This window comes from Sorex araneus, chromosome 10 (genome assembly GCF_027595985.1).
Source record: "Sorex araneus isolate mSorAra2 chromosome 10, mSorAra2.pri, whole genome shotgun sequence".
Lineage (NCBI taxonomy): Eukaryota > Metazoa > Chordata > Mammalia > Eulipotyphla > Soricidae > Sorex > Sorex araneus.
Window position 1 is genome coordinate 43,645,266 of NC_073311.1, and position 12,299 is coordinate 43,657,564.

At 45.6% G+C, this 12,299-nt stretch overlaps 1 protein-coding gene across 2 annotated transcripts in view; it reads right to left on the reverse strand.

The window, feature by feature from the left end:
• Nucleotides 1-446: 446 nt before the first annotated feature.
• Nucleotides 447-12,299, reverse strand: part of WASHC3 (WASH complex subunit 3) — a 49,384-nt gene continuing 37,531 nt past the window's right edge. For both annotated transcript variants that reach the window (XM_055118236.1, XM_004602855.2), the window contains exon 7: nucleotides 447-1,602. In XM_055118236.1, coding sequence (XP_054974211.1) covers nucleotides 1,518-1,602 — 85 coding nt within the window. In that variant the 3' untranslated portion in view covers nucleotides 447-1,517. The remainder of the gene's footprint in view (nucleotides 1,603-12,299) is intronic.

The window sequence follows — 12,299 nt, forward strand, 5'->3', positions numbered from 1 at the left end:
CCCTCTCCCCTGGGCTCTTCCTACCTTCTCATTCCCACTTCCTGGATCTTCACCTCAAAAGCAGATTCATCCGCACCCAATTAATTCCCTCGGGCTCTGCCTTCAGCTTCTCTCATGTGAGCACTGCTAAGCACGAGTATTTCCGTGCAGTTATTCATGAGGGACACTTGTGCAATGTTTATACAATGTGTTAGTGATGCTGTGCTCACTGTCGTCACATTATAGTTGCCTTCCATTTCTCTAATACTTGACCTTGATCACAGACAACCTAACGGCAGAGTTGAGACGCCTTAAACATTGCTACCAAAACACACTCTATCCGTAACGTAAGGTTTTGTTACCAACAATTTAAAATTCAGCATTTCCTGCTCTAAATTTAATTCTTTTTTCTCTTTTTAATTGAATCACCATGAATTACAAAATTATTTATGATTGAGTTTCAGGCATACAATGTTCCAACAAATTTAATTCTTATGATACGAATTACATACTTTCATGCTAAAAATGCACAAAAATGGAATAGTTGGTATTGAGTGTTCTTAAACACTCACATTTTCACTGAAATTCTGTTTAACTATTTCCACTCCCCGTTCCCCCCCCCCCACCCCCTGTGCTTTGCTGCTACTGCAGTGCTTTGGGGTTTACGCATGGGCCAGGCTGCAGCAGTTGCAGGAACACACAGCAGGGTGTGTGTTTTACACTTTGGCTGTGGAGCTTGCCAAGGTCTGGGCTCCTTTACATTTGAGAGCTGGGGGCGGGGGGCACTGCTAGGTTTGGGGGCCACACCCAAGGGACCGTATATGGTGCTGGGATTAATGCATGATAGATTAGGGCGACAGCATGCAAGGCAAGTGCTTTCCCTCCTCTAGTGTCTTGGGCCCCTGGACTCCTGGATCTGTGCTCGATGCTGTGAGATGCTTAGTGGTGGCACACACGCTACAGCTTTGGTGCCCACCAGGTGCTCACCTCTCTTCCCTGTAGTGTTTCGCGCCAGATACTGGGGAACAGCTTTTTCCCCAACGTGCCCGGACACGTTGCGCACCGGGTCCGGGCAGAGGTGGGGCGAAGGATGGGCGCGCAGAGAAACACCCTCCGGGAGCAGCTGATTGCACACCCGGGTAGAGCTGTGAGTCACTCCTGGTGCCAGGGACCCGAGAGAGCAGAGCAGTCAGGACTGTGCCGAGCACATGAAGTACTCCGGGGATTCGAACTTGAGACCTGGTGCTCGCAAGGCAGGTGTGTTTACGCCTCGGAGCTCTTCCTCCGGGTTCCTACTGACTTCACTTGGGATGTTCACTGTATCCCTGAGTATTACAGTCTCATCTCCGTCTCTGAAGCTTACTGCGTTGGGTAGCAATAAGACAGACTAGGAGGTTATAAACATTTTATTTCTCCTAGCAGAGGACGCCCGGTGGTGGGAAGATGTTCGTTTCGTGTCCTTGTGACTGGACGTTCCAACTCAGGCTCGCTTTCTTATAAGACTACCGCCATATGTGTACTTCTTATCAAAATTAAGTTTAGTCACTAAAGGAAGATTCACTCTCTGAACTGTCTTCTGTGGGTTTTTCACCTTCTTCGTGAGGCACCGGGGCATCTGGAGTCCTGAAAGAGAAAGTGAAAACAAATGAGGGTCTTTCCAGCTGAAAAAAAAGAAAAAAAAAGCACTAATTATGGACTAACATGGCTAGGAAGCATGCAGGTATGCAGCCTTGGACTCCCGCCTTCCACACGCCCTGGCCATGTGACTCCTGTGGAAGGCATGGCTCTGTCTTCTCTCGCCTTCCAGAACATGCCACTTCAGAGCTTTCTACTTCTCACCATCACGGAGTCTCCACACTTGAGGCAGAGATGCGGCATCTCTGGTGTGACCGGAGTGACTGGGGTTCAAGCCCTAGAGCCTCGCAGTACCCGAGTGAGGGCCAGAGAAAGGAAAACCAGGAACTGGAAGGGAAGGGAACAGCTTCCTGTTCGGGAAAGTGGCAGGGGAAGTTTAAGCATGAGAGGAACTCAAGAGCGACCCTAAGAAACAGAGGCAATATGGAAGCTTGGGAGGGAAGGAGTGTGTCCGGCCACAGGAGGTTTTGACGTTCGTGGGATGTTTTTCACTTACATGTTTTTCTTTCCAGAGAATGAATATAAAATGTCTGACTGGTATAAAAATAGTGTCTCTGAGATTCCTTAGCTCTGAATGGTTAAGCTCTAGCCTTGTGTGGATGTGCTATAATAAACCAAAATGAAATTTTAACGGTGCCATTAAAACTGTCAACGAGATAGGCTCGCCGGGGTTAGAGAATCATTTCATCAATGTGGCTACACTCTCACTGAGCTCTACTCATTCTTACCAAGAAAGTAAATAAAACAAGTCTATTTGGGGGAAAACGAAGAGAAAAAAATATATAGCTGTGATATCTGTGGTGTTCTGGTGCATCTGTTCATTGTTTGTCATTTTGTTTTGTGCTGGTGGCTATGCCCAGCTTGATGCCTGGCGGTTATTCCTGTTAGTGTCCAGGACCTGTTAGTGTCCAGTTGCTGGGGATGCAGCCTGGGGCTTGCACATGCCTGGGGCATGCTCCCGCCCTTTCGAGCAAAGTCTTGGCCTGCTACAGCCTAATAAAAGTCATGAAACATATTTTTCCCTTAGGCTCATTAAAGACCCCTTTTTGGTTTTGTTTCAGGGGCCACACCCAGTGGTGCTGCACTCAGGCATCACAGGGGCCTACGGGACCACACAGGTTGTCAGGGATAGAACCTGGGTCAGCTACATGCAAGGCAAGCACTTTGTCCTCTTTATTATCACTCTAGCCTCAAACATTCTATTCTTTTTTTTTTTTTTTTTTGCTTTTTGGGTCACACCCAGCAATGCACAGGGGTTACTCCTGGCTCTGCACTCAGGAATTATCCCTGGCGGTGCTCAGGGGACCATATGGGATGCTGGGATTCGAACCCGGGTCGGCCGCGTGCAAGGCAAACGCCCTACCCGCTGTGCTATCGCTCCAGCCCCAAACATTCTATTCTTATTCAAGATTTAGGGGACCAACAGATAAAACTCTCGTTTGCAACAAGTTAATTCCTAAAATTCAAAAAACCTTATAGTCTGGCATTAAATTTTCGTTACTGAAAATTGAGGCCGAGTTTCCAGTTTGTGCTCTGGCCTAGATTTTTAATATAATATCTGGTCTGCTGAAAGGCAGAGAGAAACTGCTGGCACTACTCCCCGGCTGTCACACAGTTGTACACTTGCTCTGCTATATACAACTTTGGGCCGTGCCGATGAGGTGAACGTCACATTTGACAATTTGAAGCTGTTCATAGCATTTTTTTCCCCACAGCATTTCCACTGCATTTGACGGGCCCATGGTCTTCATCACTCTCCATAGAAGCAAGAACTCCGGAAGGGGAGGGCATGGCTTATCCGGCACATTTCCTTTTGCCATATAGCTGATTTCTTTCTGTCCTCACTTTGTTAATAGGGAAATATCACCAGTGGGAATTACTTGACTCGCACGTCAAAATTATATTAGTATCTATGGCAACCCAAACAAATAAAACAATGCACACAACTTCCCTGAAATAAATGCTACTCAAGGGCTTACCAGCAGCACAGGCTTAAAGGCACAGAAATTTTACAAAATTAACTGAACGCATGCAACTATGTTTTGATGAAATGTCTAACACAGCGGTTAAGAGCACAGACTCGGGGATACAAATCCCATTCCCAGTGCTTCCTTGAACGCTGAGGTAGCTACTGAACTGCTGACCTCAACTGAATCCTATGATGATCAAAAGGCATTATTAAATGTAAAGCATCAACGGACGCAAAGTGTACGAAAGTATTCATCATTATGGTTTTGGATCAGTCATCACTAATTGTAAAATTCTCGCCACTATCAAGAACCCCTACTTGCAGGGAAACCTCCACCGTGCTGGCGATCCACAGATGAACAGCAAACAGGCTCCTCCCTGAGACGCTGTTCCATCAGTGGGTGAGGTGGAAAGGCAAACTGATTGCTGTTTGGATGGACACCAAAGAATCTGACCATGTTAGGGGGAAAAGGAACCTTTGCAAGGGCCGGCCAGAGAGGTAGAGATACCTGTGAAGGGGGGTTGGGGCCACGGCAAGGGTTTGCCACAAACAGAAAAGTGGGGAGTAAGTGGGTAGGAATGACAATCAAATGAAGGGATGGTGAGGCTGGGGATGGGACAGCATTAGAGACAGGCCTCTCATGCTTCAGGGGCCCCGGCTCAAACCCGGGACACCACACAGGGAAGGTGGGGCCTGAGTACTACGGTGCAGCATGCCGCAACTGGGAACTCAATGTCACTTGGGAGCTGAAGTGCGAGGGATATCGGAGGGAATGAGAACATCTGGCAGGAGCTGTAATAGGGGAAGGGTCAGAAGTTACAAGAAGTCTAAGCTTTCACTGGAATTAGGACAAAGCCTGGAATTCTTAGGAAGTTCTTTGAAAGTCCGGAAAAAATTCACCTGCCATAACACACTTCTACCTTATTATTTATTTTTGTTTGGGGGCCATGCCCAGCAGCTCCAGATCTGTGCCCAGGGAATATTTCTGGTGTTGCTCAGAGGAGCATAATGGGGTGCTGGGGATCGAACCCAGGTCCAACGCATGTAAGGCCAATGCCCTACCTGATGCACTATCCCTCTGGCCCCATACACTCAACACTTCTAAAGAATACAAATGAGTGGTTATTGGTATGCTCCAGAGGTCTTAAAGCGTTACCACTAATTTCAGGACATTCTCATTACCACCCCAAGACTGCCCCACGCCCCCCATGCCCCCAAAAAGCAAAAATCCAACAGACCAACCAACATAATAAGGGGTGAACAAACCACCCTGTGCCCATCAGCACGGCAGTCTTCAACCTTTTCACACCCAAGTAAAACCAGCGCTTTAGCAGCTCATTTCCTAGCTCCATCTCCTATCACCCGGGCCCTGGCAACCACTGACCTATCTTTTTGTGCTTGTGGATTTCCCCATTTTATTTCAGCGCAATCACAGAATATTTGAGCCCTTGTTTGCGTCTAGCTCCTTTCGCTCAGTATAAATATTTCCAAGGCCCATCTATGCCAGAACACTGGCTGACTCTTCATTCATTCCTCTATGCAGCAAACACTGTCCTGTGCGTGGAGATCCTCTGGTCATCATCTCACCAGCCCGGGAACACACAGGGTGCCCCTGTTTGGGGGCTCCCATAGAATAATGCTACTGTAAACGCTTGTGTGTAAGTTTTTGTATGAACATATGGTTCCCACCTTCTCATATACAACATACTCAACTGGGCAGCTGCTACTTTCAGGCTAACTTCATCTTTAGAGTTTTTGAGGACGTGCCAATTGCTTACCACAAAGGGCACCCCATTTTGCATACAATGTATGAGGGTCCCAATTTCTACATATCCTTACCGGGTCATTATTCTCTGGTATAGAGAGTAATATACACCAGAGGCAAAAGTGTAAATACAGACACCCTATTTAAAATTTTAGAATTCCTGGAGCGCAGGGCTGTATCCATCCCACAGCTATACCAGAGTAGTACACCATGTTTGATAGGGTGTAAAATAGAAGGCAACAAAGAAGCCTTAGCACACAAGGTTCAATCTTTAACAACACGTTAGTAATCTCTAATACAAGGCTCCAGGGTGAGATACAACAATCTTCATACACTTTGCTCTAAGGAAATCTTTTTGGATCATTTTTAGCGGAATATTCATAACAAGCAATACAAAATAAATTACTTAGATCCTGATTTGGGGGTAGACTTTGGGGTCCTGGTGGAAAAATTTGAAATATGGTGGTGGGAAGGCATAATGGTGATGGGATTGATGATGGAATATTGAACGTAACAATTATTGTGAACACTTTATAAAAATAAAATAAAAAAAAAAGAGTGTAGATATAGAAGTGTATTCTATCTGCTTTTTTGTTGTGGTGGTAGAATACCTGTAACAAAACTGACCTCTGTCACCACTGTGAAATGTACAGCTCTGTCGTGCTGAGCAGCCTATGTGACCACCATCCATCTCCAGAATCTTCTTTATTCTGCCAGAATGAAACTCTGTCCCCACCAAACACCAGTCCCCCAGTTCCCTCTGCCCTCAGCTCTTGGCAACAGTAACTTTGCTCCCAGTATGAATCCACTACTCCCTGGACCTCCTGGAAGTGGAGTACAAAATGCTTTTTAGGGACTGTCTTATTTATCAGGATGTCTTCAAGGCTCATCCATGCTACAGCACAGAGTATTGGATTCCCTTCCTTCGCAGGCTGCCTGTTCCACTGCAAGTATAAGCTACAAGGACTTACCCACTTAACTAGTCGTTTGCCAGGTGTGGATGCTGCCACCAACCAAAATAGTGATGATCTACTTCAGTCTTGCCTGTCACTTCTCGGGGGATTTATCCTACCCAGAAGTGTAAATGATGAATTTTATGGCAATTCTATGTTATTGTTGTTGTTAATTTAATGAATTGCCAAACTATTTTCCACAGCAGTTATAATGTTGTATATCTCAACCAACAATGCACAGGATTCTAATTTCTTTGTATTCTCCATGATACTTGGTAGTAATAGTCCTGATTTTTTTTTTTAAGGTAACTGAATTAAAAGTTCTGTGAGAACAAAAGTAAAAACATGCACTAGTTCTCTCTCTCTCTCTCTCTCTCTCTCTCTCTCTCTCTCTCTCTCTCTTTGCTTTATGGGTCATACCTGGCAATGCACAGGGGTTATTCCTGGCTCTGCACTCAGGAATCACCCCTGGCGGTGCTCAGAGGACCATATGGGATCCTAAGAATCGAACCCGGGTCGGCGGCGTGCAAGGCAAATGCCCTACCCGTTGTACCACTGCTCCAGCCCCTCGTTCTCTCTAGATATAAAGAAAACAGGAGCTTCGGGCTGAGGAGACAGTACAGGGAATAAGGTGCTTTCCTTGCCTGCCGCTGGCCCCCAGTCTGACCCACAACACTGCATCTGTCCCCGAGCATCACCGGGAGTAATCCCTGAGCACAGAGTCAGGAACAGGAATAATCCCCGAGCACTGCTGGGTGTGGCCCAGAAACACAGAAGAAGGGAAGGAAAGAAAGAAGGAAAGAGACACTTCATGGGGCTGGAGCGATAAGACAACGGGAGGGTGTCCGTTTGCCTGGCACACCGCTGACCCAGGTTTGATCCCCGGCACCTCAGATGGTCTCCCCGAGCACCGTCAGGAGTAATTCCTGAGTGCAGACCAGGAATAACTCATGAGCATGGCCAGGTGTGGCCCAAAAAGCCAATTGAAAAAAAAAAAAAGAAAGAAAAAGAAAAAAAAAAGAAACACTTCACAAAACCACAGAGTCAGATGAGGTCATGTAGGGTAGGTATACAGGGTAGGTATTCAGAGTCCTTGCAGAAACAGAAACCTGGCATTTTATCAGAAATGCTCTCCCTCAACTGATCGTTGTGATCGTTATTAACCGTTCAAGTGTTTCTCTGTGTCTCTGTTTCTGTCTCTCTCTTCCTCCGGTCACACCTGGAAGTGTTCAGGGATCACATCTGGGGGGGGCTGGGAGACCGTACATGGTTGTTGGGGACCAAAGCCAGGCCAGGCCAAATGCAAGGCAAGCTCCGTAACTGCGGTACTATCTCTCCGACCCTGAGTAACATTCCTTTTTGTTTAAGCAAGTTTGAGTCGGTTTCTGCAATCCCGAACATGGAAAGTCCTGAAACACAAGTATCTTTGGTTTAATGCCTCTTCGTTAAAGAGAGAGTCATATTTCTGTTTTAATTCTTAGCCACTTTAAGAACACAAAAATACATGTGGATGTTCTTTGACGAAACATTTATGCAGATAACTAGTAAAAACCTTTTTGATTTTTAAATTTCCTTTCAACTTAAAACAATTTAAAGTAAGAGCCAGAGACAGTGTTAGGAAAATTACTGCTGAGTGGGAGGTGGTGGGAAGAGAATATGGTAGCTATTATTCAAATCATTTTTCCATTATCAACGAAAAAATACATAAAGTTAAGACATCACGTGGCACTGTCTAAAGGCAACGGCCTACAGGCAAAAACTTTACAAGAGTCCTGAACTGAGATGCTTAAAATGATGCTGGTGTGTGAAGTGCATGACGAAATCTATGCTGACATGTCATGGCTGGTGAGGCTGATTTCAGCAAGACAGTCACCCACACAACATTCACACGGGCCTCTTCTCTGAATGCCCGTCAAAACAGATCCTGTCCTTTGTAGGAAGTAGACTCCTGCTGGCAGGGAAATGAATGAGCGCCCAATAGCACAAAGAGTAAACGGTAACACCATCCCTAGGTAAGATAGACTTAGCTGCTGGTCTTGGGGTTCTTGACTGTCCCCATCCATTTCGTGCTTGTAAGCCATGAACAGATGACAAGTGTCAACGGCTGCTTTTAACAACAGGTAAAAATACCTTTAATTATAACCGCTGCCTTGTCAGTCTTACGACCTCTCTCATTCTGCTGATCAAGAACTCTTAAACAGTGGGCCAATGACAATTTTGTTTTGGACCTGCTTCCTTTCTGCCTCTTTCCCCCTAATCTGCACTTTCTAAGTTATGTGGCCTCTCTTGAACCAACTCTCTCCTGGGGAAGAGTGGTTGAGGACTGGCAATCGCACAGAGTGGGAATCCAGTTCGGCAAGTAACGAATCAATAAAAACCTGTTCTTGGAATTGTCCAGTTGGGGAATTGAGGTCTATTTTATGCTCAACCAGCCAAAACCAAACCATTACTTCACTGCATTGTTGTGTAGCAGGAAGTAGATAAAGATCGTTGGCAGACGAGGAATTCCCTCAGTGGGCAAGAAAATCAGGTGGACATTTCTTGAACATAAATCAACCAAGTTCTCCAGTATTTTTCTAGTTAATACCAATAATAAATCCCCTCCTGACTGTGATAGATATGCTGAGATAGCTACTTTTATTGCTGGCAGCCAGGAGAGTGGTCATTTCTGGCCTGCGAAGGAGGGTATAAACGTCTGAGTAGATATCTCCAGGACCAACGCCAGTTGGGCTGGTTCTGTCTGCACGGTGACTTGGACGCAACTACAACCTCCCCTTAGCCAAATCAATATGCTTCAAACTGCCACTCAGATGTGTGAACAGTCAAATTTCATTTTCAGAAGGTCTGTTCTTTTCGACAGAGTTTGAAGTACAGCTTTTCATCTAAGAAAACAATATCATTCAAAAGGGATAACTACCCTGTGCATGTTAAAAATGACTTTGTTGAGAGCAGAACAGTATTTTAGACAACTACAGGATCATAAACGAGTTATGATCCCAAAGCCTAGCAAATCCAATTGTTAAAAAGCTTACTGCATATTCCTCCATTAAAATATTTCTAAACCATGACCAACATTTATTGAACATTTATTACGCGTCCAGAGCTGTGCTAAATGCTCACGACATTCTCTTTATCTGAACAACTTTATGAAAACTTTCTTTCCTCCCAGTGTGCGGATCAGGAAGCTGATGTACGGAGAGATCAGGCTGCGAGTACGGGGTCATAGAACTAGAAAGTAGCAGGACCTGAACTCGAGCAAGCCCACATCTCTGAAGTCTGAGCCTGAGTCTGTACATGAATTTCTTGCAGGGCAAGTCCAGAGTCTAAGAGAAAAGCTTTTTTTTTTTTAAATAGTAAGATCTAAGTGCTGATGGACAGAAATTCTAAGACACAGTTGACTTGCTCTAGATTTGTGAATGAAGAACTTCGTATTAACCGTGAATCTTCCATTTTATTTTTCCCTAAACAATTCTTTGTAGGGACCAAAGAGGTAGTAATAGGGGTTAAGGCACAGGCCTTGTATGTGGCCTTATATGTATGATACACGCTCTGATTCCTGGTATCATATGGTGCCCTGAACACTGCTGACTGTGGCCTGGGCAATCTCAGGAGCCACACAGCTCAAGCAGCGACACGTCCTGAGTCTTCAACTTATGACCAGATGGACCTAGAATCCCAGGGCCCAGGGCGCTGAGCACCAGGAAGGAGGGCCTGCCACTCCCTCCCCAATTTCTTCTGAGTATAGGATAGTAATAAAGAGGCCCTTTATACAAATTTTATTTTAGTGACATTGTCAGCTAATTTTTACAAGACAAATAAGACCAAGAATTGTTAAAATTTTCAGAACCTCTGATTTTAAAAAAGTTCAACGTTAAGAAGCATTTATTTGGTAATTACCAGTCATCTCCTTCAGTTTTACAGATGCCCTAAAATTCAACGATAGTCACTCTCAGAAGGACGGCTAGGCTCGCCTCCCATATAGAAGCAGTTTGCGTTCAAAACTCTAGTTTTAGTTTGTTTTGTTTTGTTTTTTGCTTTTTGGGTCACACCTGGCGATGCTCGGGAGTTACTCCTGGCTCATGCACTCAGGAATTACTCCTGGCGGTGCTTGGGGGACCATATGAGATGCTGGGAATCGAACCTGGGTCGGCCTCGTGCAAGGCAAATGCCCTACCCGCTGTGCTATCGCTCCAGTCCTCTAGTTTTAGTTTTAGCTTCCAAATATCTAGATACATAAGCTAATTAAATAACAATGTTTATCATCATAAGATCTGAATTTCTTCATCAACCTCAAATTTCTTCTGTATTTAGTGTGGAGATCTAACTATGTTTTCTCATAGCTATCAGTCTTGTCTTACCACTTAAAGCTTTAAGAGTGCTTCTTTACTTCGTTGAGAGCAGAACAGTATTTCTGCTCTCAGCACTTGGCTGAGTCTTCCTAGGTATCTAATATTCTAAATAAAAAATATAAATGTTTCCTCGGGTAGCACATTTTCTTCTTCAGGATCGCAGTCTTTTTTGCCACCTCAGGGCCGTTCCAATAGGATCTGAATTCCTGCACTGGAAACTCTGTTAATTCCACCTGGCATATACCGTTACAAGTGCCAGAGATGTTTTACTAGTACTGAGAAGTTGTCAGGTTGCTAGACCTCGATTCCAACTGGTATACCTTGGGGCCAATGCCTTGTGTGTGTGCATGAGGTAATGAGTCAGAATCCAGGCTCTAGACTGTGGGGAAGGAGCAGCTTTTCTGTCAGACAATGTTCACTGTTACTGGAATTGTTATCTGAAATTTGGAATGTTTCCTCAACATTTACAGACAGTGACATAACCTCCCTCTTGCTAAGTGGGACATAATCAGAAAGCTTTGGGAGCGTGGGGGGTTCTCCCACTCTTAGTCATCCGGAGACTTTTTTTTAAGGTTGGAAATACCTAAGGGGAGTCTTGAGTAAGAAATCAGCCCCTCCGAGAAAGGGGAGGGAGTTCCACGGACAGCAAAGGCATCATTCAGAGACACCAAGAGGGAATGGGAAGATGATGCATCGGGAGAACTGCGGGCGGTTGGCTAGAGCCACGGGACCTAGGCATGTGGACCAGAGGGACGCGAGGTGCGGGAGGAGAGGGAGAATCTGGGCGTGATGAGAAAGCTCTGAATGTGTCACTCTGAGATGTTGCAGGACATGCTGAAAGCAGTGGGGAACCACAGAGTTGAAGTGAGAACGAAGCACAAATAGGTCTACTCAGGCTTTCCAGTCAGACAGAAAGAGAAGAGGGAAACCAAGCGGGAATTGTTAGGATTGCTCCAGTGAGAGATGTGAGGACTTGAACTAAGCTAGTGGACGTGGAGAAGTGTGGCCAGCTGGGAGAGATTAAAAACTCGAGACCCTTGGGGCCGGAGTGATAGCACTGTGGGTAGGGCGTTTGCCTTACACGCGGCCGACCTGGGTTCAATCCCCGGCATCCCATATGGTCCCCCAAGCACGCCAGGAGTAATTCCTGACTGCAAAGCCAGGAGTAACCCCTGAGCATCGCTGGGTGTGACCCAAAAAAAGCCAAAAAAAAAAAAAATTAAAAAACTCGAGACCCTTAATGACTGAGGAAGGGAAAATCTAGGAGGGATAATGGTGGCAGGCAGTGTAGCCAGAGGGGGCCCCTAGTCATGAGTTTTTCCCTTTCCAGATATATAAAAATATATGATTGGAAGAAAGAATCCATTCCATCTGCCTCGAAGATGCCCAGAAGCCAGACCCTTTTGAGTTGCAAATACCGAGCTCTTTGGACTTGAAGAAACTGAGGCACCACCCAGAAAAGAAAAGGTGGACCCCTCAGTAAATGAGACACTTCAAGACAAACTAAAGTCGTGAGAGGAATATGGAAAAGACCATCAGGAATCCAAGGCTCTTCCCCTTGACAAAGGCTAGTAGATGCCCACAACGTAGGGGCCGCTGGGGAAAAGCCCCACTGTGAAACCTGCACAGCCAAGCCTGGAGAGACACGC